General features: G+C 47.7%; 2 protein-coding genes across 2 annotated transcripts; both read right to left on the reverse strand.

Moving 5' to 3' along the window:
- Positions 1–1,147: 1,147 nt before the first annotated feature.
- Positions 1,148–2,343, reverse strand: LOC9630598 (phosphoglycerate mutase-like protein). Its single transcript, XM_024680751.1, has 7 exons — positions 2,085–2,343; positions 1,922–2,001; positions 1,776–1,872; positions 1,647–1,721; positions 1,501–1,589; positions 1,364–1,447; positions 1,148–1,307 (listed from the first exon to the last, which is right to left on the reverse strand). Exons 1-7 carry the CDS (start codon positions 2,331–2,333, stop codon positions 1,217–1,219), a joined length of 765 nt encoding a protein of 254 aa, XP_024536519.1. The 5' UTR covers positions 2,334–2,343; the 3' UTR covers positions 1,148–1,216.
- Positions 2,344–6,795: 4,452 nt separating this feature from the next.
- On the reverse strand, positions 6,796–11,865 carry LOC9645498 (nodal modulator 1). Its single transcript, XM_002975778.2, has 27 exons — positions 11,734–11,865; positions 11,621–11,686; positions 11,475–11,561; positions 11,364–11,420; positions 11,236–11,300; positions 11,019–11,188; positions 10,909–10,970; positions 10,770–10,853; positions 10,558–10,717; positions 10,391–10,506; positions 10,215–10,343; positions 10,091–10,162; positions 9,946–10,035; positions 9,812–9,895; positions 9,637–9,765; positions 9,422–9,589; positions 9,174–9,368; positions 9,011–9,124; positions 8,702–8,955; positions 8,601–8,652; positions 8,294–8,542; positions 8,010–8,240; positions 7,867–7,958; positions 7,572–7,803; positions 7,157–7,513; positions 7,025–7,098; positions 6,796–6,968 (listed from the first exon to the last, which is right to left on the reverse strand). The coding sequence occupies exons 1-27, from the start codon at positions 11,833–11,835 to the stop codon at positions 6,899–6,901; spliced, it is 3,561 nt and encodes a 1,186-aa protein (XP_002975824.2). The 5' UTR covers positions 11,836–11,865; the 3' UTR covers positions 6,796–6,898.
- Between the last annotated feature and the right edge of the window lie 880 nt (positions 11,866–12,745).

Genomic DNA, 12,745 nt, shown 5'->3' on the forward strand with positions numbered 1-12,745 from the left:
CAACGTTCTTCCGGCGTTCTTCTTCCGGCCAGTTCCGCGATCCGGGCATGGAGAGGTGAGGAGGAGTTTTCTTTCAACGATCAATCTTTTTCCGCTCATGTAATCTCCACTTTCTATCGATTTTCCAGTGTTTCCGATGGTCTCCACGTTCTCCTTCCGGCCGACATCCGCAATTCTGGTAAACGCAGGGCATCGCCGCTGCTCATGGACAAGTCACAGCCAGCGTGGGCTCCCTGGGTCGCTTTGGCGGTCGAGCACTGCAACAATGCCAATCCCACGAAGTACAAGATCGTCAAGCGTGGCAAAGACATCGTCTTCTCTCAAAGAAAGGCAAATCCCAGGGACGTGGAGGTGGAGATCCTGTGTGCCGATGACTTCCACAACCTCCGGACGCGCTGCAGCTTCCCTCAAGATCCGGAATTCGCCAACTCCCTCGCTACTGCGCGGCACTGCTCCATGCCTTCGGGAAAAAGCCCTGCGCTGTGGAGTAGAACACAAAGTGACGGAGATTTCGTAATCAAAGAGGTAGATGCGGAGCTCCTAGCCAGCTTCGAGCGGATAAGCGACAGGTACTTTGAGTATGTTGATATTCTTTGTGAGGAGAGGCTGCGCACTATGCTTGTGCTCGTCATAGCTGCGTTCAAGGTACTTTACGAGTAGTTTTACGTATGAGTAGTTTTACCGCTTCCAAACCTGTTTCTCTTTACAGGTGCGAATGCCGGGAGGAGCGGAGCACATCCTTCTAGTGATGGAGGCATTGTCTAGCACTGCAACACTCTACCGTGAGTATGATCTCAAGGGACTGCAAGAGCCAGCCGGTGGCATCTCAGATGGGACGTTGCAAGTCCCATTGACACTCCAGGCTAAAGATCACGAGACGTTTTTCGAAATACTTGCGCGTGACACGTTCTTCCTTCAGGTAAACGCAGCTAAACCCGAAATCTCAAAGCTTTTTTTCTTGTTCCAGGAGGCTGAAGTTTTCGATTACTCGCTTATGGTTTACCATGTCCCGGGGAGGAACGAGCTTGTCGTGGGGATCATTGACTACTTGCGCTATTTCACGCCTGTCAAGCACGCCTTCGTCGCCCTGTTGAAGACTCTGGATGGGAAGCCTCGCAGCGCACTTCATCCCAAGCAGTACCGAAAGAGAATGCTCGAAGCATTTGCAAAGTACTTCCCATGTGCTTCTAGGTAGTTGATCTTAGTCCTAAAGCTTTTACAGCTTACTTGTTCCAGCGTTCACAAGCTCAAAATCCTGTTCCGCCGATCGAGTGAGTAGGACAGTCTTGAGCTGAGCGTTGGGAAGCCTAAGAAAAGATTGAAAACACAGATATTTTAGCATGACCAACAAAGAGCTACGTACACAAGGTTGGAGCGCTTGAGCATGTTCCGCATAAAACTGCTATGAGAAACCACCGCGATCTCCTCCTCTTTACGCTCCCACAGCCTGATGGAGAGACAATGTAAGAAGGATGGTATGATCAGCTGTGAGGCACATACCACTGCAGGAACTGTCTGATCCGCTGCTGCATCGCTGCCAGGGATTCGGCTGTCTCGGCATTCCACAGCACGTCACTTTCTTCTTCGATCTACAAATGGTTTCGCATCAGTTTCGAATTAGAGGTCTCGGGACAGGAACAACAAGCCTGTGAGAAGTCGACGGATGGAAAGTGTGCCTTGTAGCTGCTGATGGACCGTCTCCTGTCAGAAGTTCGTGCGCTCTAAACGCATCATGCATGATCAGCTTGTTGCAAAACAATAGAACAACGACTTACAATGCGCTCTCGGCATAGCTCCACAGCAACCAAAGGCAGGCTGGAATCACTTCCATAGTCGGCACCACGGAAAACTCCTGTAGCTGTTTGCAACGTCCTAACGAAAACGAAAGCATCTAAAGACTTGAAGAACTAGAATAGTTCACCTCGTCATGGGTGAAACTGTCACGAGCTGGATACGGCGATCAAGGCCAGCTTCTCGGACGATCTTGCGGAGTGTAGCCACCTGATTTTTTTGTCAAAGGTAATTAGCAGAAGAAGATCCAAAAACCACAACACAGCGCAAAGAAGAAAAGCTCAAGGAAGTACCTGTTCCCATCCAGCAGGAGTGAGGACGGCATCGAAGCGATCATCGTCGTCGAAGGATTTCTTGGAGGATTTTGTGCTGCAAAGGAAAGATGTTACAAACCATGTGATAAACAAAGGTCGCAGCACGCGGAGAAGAAGGCCGGGTGTTAGGCGACGCCATTCGCCGCGGAAGAAGAGGCGATGGAGGCTGACATCTCCATCCACGTTATGATAGGCCTGAGCGTGCCTCATCAAATGCAACACCTTCATGCTCCTCCCAAAACCCTTGCCCTAGTTATTTTAAAATTATGCCGAGTATATGATCTCTTTTAAAAACAGAATATACTACTCAAGTCGCGAATTTAGCTTTCCTTGGCATTGCAAGGAAAGCGAAGAGACCAATCACACGGGCGCCAATGGCCACAGGACCATAGTTAGCACTGGAGGAGCTATTTTGTACGCGAGACGAACAAAGATTTTAGTTTCTCGTCTGTCCTCTGCATAAAACTTGACGGAATGCATCGTTGCGCTTGACAAAATCAATCTCAAGAACATCCGGGTGAGATTCAAACAGTAACTGGAAAGCGGCAAAGGTACCTCCCTTCTGGTTTGCCGCCTCCACGGCTATGTATGGTTGCCATTTCTCAAGACCACTTCCCTCGAGGAAAAACCACGAAGTCGATTGATCCTCACTCTGTCCTTGTACATTTGGATGTGGAACGGATCAGTTCATCGACTGCAGATGATAAAGACCTTGAGCTTTTCTCAAATTGAGATGAATAAATATCATGCAAGAAAAACCTCCATCTGGATTGAATCCAGATGGAGGTTTTTCTTGCGATGATATTTATTCATCTCATCAACTTTGGACGCTGGGGCGGTCTCGTCTAAAGGAGCTAGTTATCGAAGACTACTGGAAGAAAGTTCACCTAAGACGAGGATACAAGCTACTCTAGACACCTTACGTTCCCAAGGCTGAGCTGTGGAAGACCAGCGGGCATTTGGATCTTTACAAGGAGAACAGGCCAAGTCGACGGTGATCACGTCTCCTGGCTTCCTCCTTTTGCGTTTGATCTCCGTCTGCCAAGCAATTCCATAATGATGCGATCCTAAGAAAAACTTACCATCTCCATCTTTATCTTCTTCAAATCTTTGTCTGACAGTGGTTCTTTGAGATCGAAGTCGTTCTCGATCCATGGCCCAATTGTAACTTTAGCGTCTGGATAGAGTGTCTGGACCGCCATAACCATTCCGTGAGCTCACTGAGCAAGTCAAGAACACAAGCTCAAGGCTTGAGAAAACTTCCAAAAAGATCTTACACTACAGTTCCTCGTATGACTCATTGAATTTTGTGCGGTGATGCGATGCGGCGATATTTCCGTCTCGGATTCTGCTGCTACAGACGACACAAACGCCCGATGACGGGCGCAAGGCGCGACATAGAGATTCGTTTAAAACATGGTAGCCTAAATTCTCGAGTATATACTTCCTTTAAAGATCCATCAATATTGCACGAGAATGCGTTTGATCACACAGATGCCAATTAGCACGGGAAATTAAATCCTGCATAGTTTGTCTGATCGTTGAGCTTGGCAAAATCAACCTCGAGAACATTGGGGATCCTCTCAGAGAGATGCTCTAAGTGCTAGGGCTGGGGTGCCTCTTCCATCCTCGCCATTCTCGCTTTCTCTGCTGGCATTTTATACCATGGTCCTGAAGATCTTCACTTGATCCCGCAAGGTCTTCACTGCTTTCCGCATTTCCGTAGGGATCTCCTTCCACCCTGAATCTGATCTCTGACCACGTCATTTTCGCCCACAACCAACACAGCATGCTAAAAACCCGAAAATTGTGTAGAACATTCCGGCATATTTGCTCTCAGGGCGAATTTCATCGTCACTTGGGATGACATGTGGATTGTAAGAGTTCCACGAGTGTCATGAGCGATGGGTGATCAAGCATTCCCTTGCCTGATTCATATGTGCGCCCGCCCACTCCACCCCAACGCTTTGTGTCCAGGTCGTAAACGAACACTTTTCCTTCCGAAAAGATGACGAGATTGTCCTCTGCATGAATATAACAACGACAAAAATTTCGAGACTGCCCAGGATACACTTGATCGAGCAGGGCTTTACAGAGCACTGCTGAGACTATAACCAAACCGCCATTGTCATCAACCTTCCACACACCATAGCCATCAGCTCTGCAGTACCCTACCTTGTAGTAGTCTCCCTCATGCACATAAATCCAGGCGCTTGCAAAGTAGCGCTGGCCATTGTACTCCCACAGCATTGTCGTGCACCAACCGGGACGTGGCAATACGCAGCGCAGAAACTCTCCACTTTGTTCAACCCCTTCCAGGCCCGTTGTAATCCTCAGGCTGCGCACGACTTCCCCTGTGATCCACTTGGTGCGGCGAAAGTCATACAATCCCAGGATACTAAGGTCGTAGAAGTCTGGGAATACAGACCGATCATCAAACCAGTGACGCTCCTCCCTCTGTGAGAACGGGAGGTTGGGGAGAGAAGACCAGACGTGTGTTGCCCAGTCGTAGATGTAGCACCAGTGGCCTGAGTCGATGGAGCGTTGGTAGTTCGCTCCACTCTTGGGTCACTGGATTGCCCACCACCAGGGTAAACACATGCAGATGGACGAAGAAATGATCCATGACGATGCATACCAGGCCACCTGCGGAAGCAACGACTTTCTCGGTCAGTGGAGGCAATGCAAACTCCACACTGTGGTTAGACCGTGATGGATCCCAGGCGAAAAAGTGTTCGTCGTCGCTGACAGAGGTATTTATAACCCACAATGATTCTTGCTCGCCACTGTTTTGACACCACTTGTGGCGAAAGGATGGATTGTTGATGATGGACTTCCATGACTTGCAGACTGTGGAGCACCGACGCAGTGTGGTCAGTTCCACAAAGCTGAGAACTAGCTCCACAATGTCGTCTTGCATCCACAAAGGCGTTTCTTCCATCTGCGTCATCATAAGTTTGATGCTACATAGTGGAATTGGCTTACTCGAGACAAGGAGTTGTATATTATAATTGCTGCTGTGAAGGAATGACCTTAAAAAGGATTTTGCAATTTCCCTTTTATATGTTATAGAGCAGACCTTCCAGGTAAAGGTCCAACAAATGGTAAATGCAAAGAATATGTTTTCTCCGTTCAAAATTTTCCAGGATTAAGAGCAAACTTGAATCTCCCTTCGACGTCAGATGTAACATGGCAGAGCCATATCCTTAACGTCACCGGAGTGCAAGAAAACTTAGAATTCCCTGCCAGTACGAGCTCAGCAGAACGAACAACATGTACCTTAGACATCACACGACGAAGATTTTCACTTGATCAGGAGAAGCCGTCTTCTCCTGATTGCAATGCTCTCCACATTTGTCTATAAAGATCTGGCTCCACCCTGAATCTGATCTCTGACCACGTCATTTTCGTTTGTACTTGGCGCGACTACCAACACAGCATGCCAAAAACCCGAAAATTCTATAGACCCATGTTCTCTCAGGGCGAATTTCAGTGTCACTTGGGATGACATGTGGAATAAAAGATTGCTCCACGAGTGTCGTGAGCGATGGGCGATAAAGCAGTCCCTTGCCTGATTCATATGTGCGCCCGCCCACTCCACCCCAACGCTCTGTGTCCAGGTCGTAAGCAAACACTTTCCCTTCTGAAAAGATGACGAGATTGTCCTCTGCGTGGATATAACAATGAGAAAAATTTCGAGACTGCCCAGGATACACTTGATTGAACAGGGCTTTACAGTGCACTGCCGAGACTGTAACCAAGCCACCGTTGTCATCAACCTTCCATATGCCATAGCCATCAGCTCCACAGCACCGTAGTTCGTGGTGGCCTCCCGCATACACCCAGGCGCTTGCAAAGTAGTGCTGGCCATTGTACTCCCACAGCCTTGTCACGCACGAACGGGGGCGCGGCAAAACGCAGCGCAGGATCTCTCCACCACTGTCTTCCAGGCCCGTTGTAATCCTCAGGCTGCGGACGACTTCCCCTGTGATCCACTTGGTGCGGCGAAAGTCATACAAGCCCAGGATACTGAGGTCGTAGAAATTGTCGTCCATGTCTGGGAATACAGCCCGAGGTTCAAACTGACGCCGCAGCTCCCTCCCCTTGAGGTAGGCTGGCGAGAACGGGAGGTTGGAAAGAGAAGACCAGGCGCGTGTTGTCGAGTTGTAGATGCAGCACCAGTGGCCCGAGTCGTAGGTGGTGAAGTGCACGCCAACTTTGAAACAATGTTTATCGACAAACATGGCAAAGTCGTCCTCCGCAAAAACAATTTCCTCTCTATGGAGCGGTGGTAGTTCGCTCCACTCTTGGGTCACTGGGTTGCCCACCACCAGGTTAAGCACACCCAGATGTTGCTCGGGGGGATCGCTCACGATGCATATCAGGCCACCTGCGGACGCAACGACTTCTTCGGTCAGTGGAGGCAATGCAAACTCCACACTGTGGTTCGGACGTGATGGATCCCAGGCGAAAAAGTGGTCGCTGTTGGTGACAGAGGTATTCATAACCCACAATGATTCTTGGTCGCCACCGTTTTGGCACCAACGGCGGCGAAAGGATGGATTGCTGATGATGGACTTCCATGACTTGCAAACGGCAGAGCACCGACGCAGTGTGGCCAGCTCCACAAAGCTGAGAACCAGCTCCACAATGTCATCTTGCACCCACACAGGCGCTTCTTCTCTCTGCGTCATCAAAGGCAATCTAGCACACAAAAGGATTTCTCTAGACCTGCCACCTTTTTTAAGAATACCTCCGAGCATATTCTGTTTTTAAAAATTCCAGTTAGCGTTTTAGTTTCTTTTTCTTTGGCTTGTTCGTCGCAAGTCTTTGGCGACAAGTCGTTGGTATCCATCTTTCAGGCTGTAGAAACACGAATGGAAATCACTGGAACAATGTGTTTGATCGGCTTCGCTTACCTTGGCATTGCAGTGAAGAGACCAACCACACAGACGCCAATGAGCACGGGAAGTACTGGAGGAGCATTTAAATCCTGGACCGCAATCACACTTGTCACGAGAGAGACGAAAATGTTTAGTTTCCCGTCTCACCTGCTTGTGATGGTATTCCTCCGCATAAAACTTGACGGAGTTTAAGAATATATCGTTGCGCTTGGCAAAATCAACCTCGAGAACATCCGAGTGAAACTTGTGCGTCTGCACGACCATCTTGGAAACAAGCCGCAACCTGTACTGTCCCCTCGGAAGACCTTGAATCTCAAAGAAGCTGGAAAGCGGCAAAGGTACCTCCCTTTCAATCTTCGCTGGTTCTGAGATGCTGGCCACCTCCACGGATATGTGCGGTTGCCATTTCTCAAGATCACTTCCCTCGACGAGGCCAGAGAGCACAGTCGCCAAGCTGTGCTCAAAAGCCACGAAGTTGATTGAGCTGGTGTCCTTGGTGGAGATCTAAGGAGCAGACAATGGAGCTTACTTTTGGAAGAATCTCACGAAAAGGTTTTCGTACCTCTACTGGATAAACGCTTGGAGACGCACGTTCAAGTCTGGGAGGACCGTCTACTTCCTCTTTCACGACCACCTTGACGTTATACGTTGTATTGGGCACAAGTCCTCTTAGTCGGTATTTTCCATCAGCATCGGTTGCGGTTTCTTCATAATAAAGACCAGAGACAGAACGTGCCTCCACAGTGACGCCTTCTTCTGGTTTCCCAGTTAGGGAGGAGACTCTTCCATAAATGCTACAGAGCAGAAGCAAAATCGTCACCGAAGGAGTTCACATGAAAAGTTCGACATCAATTAACCTGTAAGCAGTTCTCCGGGCAATAAAGGTTGTCTCTAAAGTTGCACCAGACAAGAGTTCCAAGGCTTGAGCAGGCGGACTAAAACTATACTCCTGTAAAGATGTAAAGATTCATTCACGAGATAGCACCAGAAGGACGAGTACCTTAAGCAGAGGTCGCAGGTAAAAACTGCCAGGAAACATGCCGTCGAAAGCGAACTTGCCTCCCGGCGGCGCGACAGCGTTCTTCCTGTATCCATCGTCTCCGCTCAGCGAAAGAAGAACGGACGGAAGAATCTCCTCGGCGCCGTCCCCAGCAATGATGTTTACGAGGATCTGAGCAAGCTTCTGACAATGAAAAGAGTTCTTTCCAAAGGGCTTGAAATGGTATCCTTGCTGAGAGAGACACATATCAATAATCACAGGCTCTGAAATAATCCAGGACGAACCTTGTCCGCATGAACCATGTACTGGGTGTCGTCATAAAGAGGACCAGCTGCGAAAACGCCATCGTCTCCTGTTAGTACTTTCATAGCCACTTCTCCTGCTTTTAAACGGCCGATTTTGCTTTCTTTTTCTGCAGTTATCACAATGTTCACTGCCTCCAGTGCAGGAACAATGCTCCCGGTTACGTACACAGCCGGTCGTCCAGCAAAACTAGGTACTTGCGGTTGACAGCCATCCACAGCCACAGTGGCCTGATTATACAAATTGAAAGCTTACGATCAACACAACTGAAAATAAAATGTGGCTTACGTTTTGCTCTCGAGGATAGAATAGAAGAATTTGCTCCGATTGATTTTGGTCTCTGTTTCATACACAGCAATATTAGCAATCGAAGTTTGGAAGACGCATACCTGGCATATCGTGGGACGAAACTAAGAGCATCCCCGAGACGGGCCCAATAGACATACTCATAGACTGCAATGGGACTTGTTTCGTTGGCTTCAGAGAAAAGGTGAGCGTGGATATTGGCAATAGGCTTCCCGTCTTTAGCGTTCCAAACCTCGACCAGCAACTTCTGTTCCAGTTTGTTTGCTCCAGGATATAAGGGAGAGTATACGTCAATGTGTCCGCTTAAAAGATATTTCTCGGCAACCAAATTGATACGCTGCAAGACAGAGATGAAACTCAAAGCCTTAGACACTCCCAACTGCGCGACATACCCTTGGATTGGATGTGTCAAATGAGAAAATGGGAGCACCAAAAGAAACACAAGCCCAGAGAAAGTGCAATTCGTGTATTCCAGGACTTTCTACGCATACTTTCTGCCACCCGCTCTGCAAGAAACAAGAAGATGATCACAAAGACAATAAAAAAGGCACCGACCGTGATTTCCAAGGGAACCGGGTCTTTGTTGTCGTGAACAATAAACGCTTTGGTTGGATGAGTAGCCTTGATGCGAAGCCAGTATCCTTTTTGAACAAATACGATGTCTTCGATATCGCTAGAAGTGACATCCACACTGACTACCTTTTGTTCCCAGCACCATTCATCGTCTCCAAGTCCTCCTTCTTTGGTCACCTGGAAAAGAAAATTACGCATGCTTCAGACCATGTTAACCCGGCATTACTTACTTCGAGCTTATATTGTCCCGGAAGAACATTCTCAAATTTGAAATGGTTCTGGGTATCAGTCAGTTGATATACTATTTTGTCGCCTCCCTGAGTATCGACGAGCACAATGGATATCCCAGGGCTGCATTGGGATTTGCACATCACGTGTCCAGAGATACTGACTTGAGCCTAAACATTGCCTTTAGAGTTTCTGCGAAACAAAGGAAAGCCTATACCTGTAAGAAGACAATATCAACTACTGGCGCAGCAACGACAACATCCAAGTGCTGTGGAGAAAATAATAGTCCTGTTTTCTGCTCAGCAGCGGTAGCAATGGGCGAAAGACGATATTCACCAGGCGGGACCTGTGGAGAACAAAATAGTCAGCCATCCATGCTGGACAACACGAACCTCAAAGCAGAAGTTCCCATCTTCATCAACACGCTTGGTCTGAGGCTTCACGTCAGAGGGTCCATGAGTCAGAGCGACTTGCCGCTGCAAATACCACCGTCAAGATCAAAAAGTAAGAATCAAACTAATCTCACTCTTCCGTATTGGCCAGCAACACGAACTGAGCCGCAAAGTTGATACTGTGATGCCTGAATACTGGGAATCGACGCCATGTTGGGTAAAACCTGCCCGTCAAAAGAAGGAAAAACAATCAGTTGTCTTGAGAACTCAAATGTGTACCATAAAATCCTTCAGTGACGTAAACTGGTAGTGCTCTTTTGCGGCTGTGATGTTGTACCTAGTTGAAGTTACCTGTTTGGATGACAAGAGAAGTCATAAGACTTCAAAAATTATTCAATCATACTTGATCAAGCTTGTAGAAACCATTTGCATCAGTAATAGCCCGCTCCACGCTGTCAATATATATTTTGACTTTTGCGATGCCATGCCCATTGCTGTCAATAACTCGTCCGCCAACAGAAAATCCCGTAACCTGTAAGTTTCAGCGAGGTGAGAAATTCTGGTTGCTCTGTCTAGTACCTGGAAACCTTCTTCAACGAAAATTGACTGATGAGCGACTGATATATCAAGAGCAGCAGGAGAAACACCAAAGATTGTGTTTTCTCCCTTGTAGAAAGGCACAAGATTGTACGAGCCTGTTCCATGTTTTCTAGAATTAACTTGTCAAACGTGCAAGCTTGGCATACCACAAGGAACGTGCGCAAACTTGAATCTCCCTTCGACGTCGGATGTAGCATGGCAAAGCGCTTGCTCAGACAACGGAGATTTACCAGGCCCTTGAGGACATTCCATATCCTTAACGTCACTAGAGTGCAAGAAAACTTGCACACCCAAAACCGGAATTCCCTGCCAGTACGAGATCAGCAGAACGAACAGTGACCAAGGCATTATCATGTACCTTAGACATCACACGACCTTCAACGTCGTAGCCAGGGATCATAAAAATATTGTCCACCTCTCCCATGCCCCATCGTAGTTGAACCTGACGAAGTTGAAGGAAAACAATAACGCATGACAGCTGATCGAAATGAGCTTACTTCGTTTGATCCAATCACGTTGATATCAAGACGGGGATGGTGTGCTTCTATTCTGTAAGTGCCTGTAACACAAAAACGTTTTTGAAACGGAAACAGAGGCTGGATCATACCTATCAAAAGGTTGTTAAACTCGTAGGCACCACCGATTCCTGTCGTCACCGAGTGATTGCTGGGAGAATCACCAGGTCCAATCACAGACACTGTTACTCCAGCAGGACCAGCCCCATTTTCCTTACAGCTTGGACCGCCAGCTCCCACAACTTTACCAGCAAGCGTGAAGCTAGAAAACAGGGTTTAAGAAGAATATGATTTGTGAAGTATAGCTACCCAGTATAGTGGAAATTTATGTCCGCATTTCCGTTGCAACCATGCTGATCAACAAGAACTGGCACCTGAGCACAAAAACGCGATCCTGAGTTATGAAGAAAAGGAAAAAAAAATACGGGAGAGAAAACCTGTGAGGGAGTAAATGACCATCCAGTAGGGCCTTGAACCTTAAGAAGGTACGAGCCCTGCGAAAGAACGCTGATCAATCAATCCCTTTTTTGCTTCTGGTGTGGATGTACCTTCTCGTAGATTGGAAGGAAGTAGTAGCCATTTGGAGCACACTGAGTCTGATCTTTGACGAGTCCTTCTAGTGTGTGAAGCTTAAGCTGCATTGGATTGGAAGCTCTGTCACGAATTTGGAAGCAAAGGAAGCTTGCGTGCTCACGGTTATGTGCGAGTAGTCGAGCTTGGGATCTGACGCTTTGCGCAATCTTGCCAATGCGGGACTTGCCTGTAGGTAGATCGTGAATGGAGATCACAGAGAAATGCGCGACATACCTCGACGAATCCACCACAGCCGACAATGTCGTCGGTAGCAGCTGCCAGATGGATGAGCGCAGGCACGAGCAGGAGGAGCGCCTCGATCGCGACGAGCGCCATCGCCCGGAGTTTAGGGCTCAAGAAGGGCTTTTAGCCGCTTATTAAGATTCCACCATTTAGTATTTAATTCATGCTACGGGAGAGTAAAGAACAAGGGAGCTGCATTTCTGGGAATGGGAATGTTGGTGCTTTTAACTTGCACCACAACAGTGATGGTGATTTCAAATTTCTCTCTGGTCATGCTCGAACAGTGGAGATTTTCTAGCAACATGCAAGGGGGCTTTATATCACCAGCATGAAGAAAATGGACCAAATTACCCTCACAGCAAAGACGTATTTAGGCCGAGCTTTCTCACGCTCTAATATATTATATCTGTAGGTATCAAGAGGTTAAAGATCAACACCTGTATCGCCAACAAATTTGGTGCCTAATTCTTCTGCTGACCAAAACGATATATGAATGAACTAGAACTTGCTCTTTGAGTTAGAGGCAAGGAGGACATGCTTCGAGCTTCTGGGAGCAAAACCGCAGCATGATCCACAGGAGAGGGCGCAGGGCTCTGGAACCTGGACACGAGAATCTCGGGTATAAACATCATCAAGCTGCATAGGAATCTAAGGTAGAGGATAGAAGGTGGGCAGGCCGCATTCAAATACTCTTAGTGTGGAGCTCTTCTAGCATGTCCATGAATGCCAAGCCATGAAAGGCCGTTAGGCCAGCATGTATATCCTTGAAATATTCATACAGAACCATTCAGCCGAAACCAGCCAAAAGTGCACGAAAACCATTTGGCTAGCCGAATGGTTTTTAGAGCACCTGCTAATCGAGCAGGTTCGTTGTTCTTCGTGTTCTTTAGGTCTCTATTCATGTCTCGTAGTTTTTCACCTCGATATCTTACCTTAAGGTTATAAATCCTAATGACTGTGTCTCTAACCAACTTGGTGAGCTCCAATCTTTGTTCTCCAAGTG

This window comes from Selaginella moellendorffii, unplaced genomic scaffold, assembly GCF_000143415.4.
Source record: "Selaginella moellendorffii unplaced genomic scaffold, v1.0 SELMOscaffold_28, whole genome shotgun sequence".
Lineage (NCBI taxonomy): Eukaryota > Viridiplantae > Streptophyta > Lycopodiopsida > Selaginellales > Selaginellaceae > Selaginella > Selaginella moellendorffii.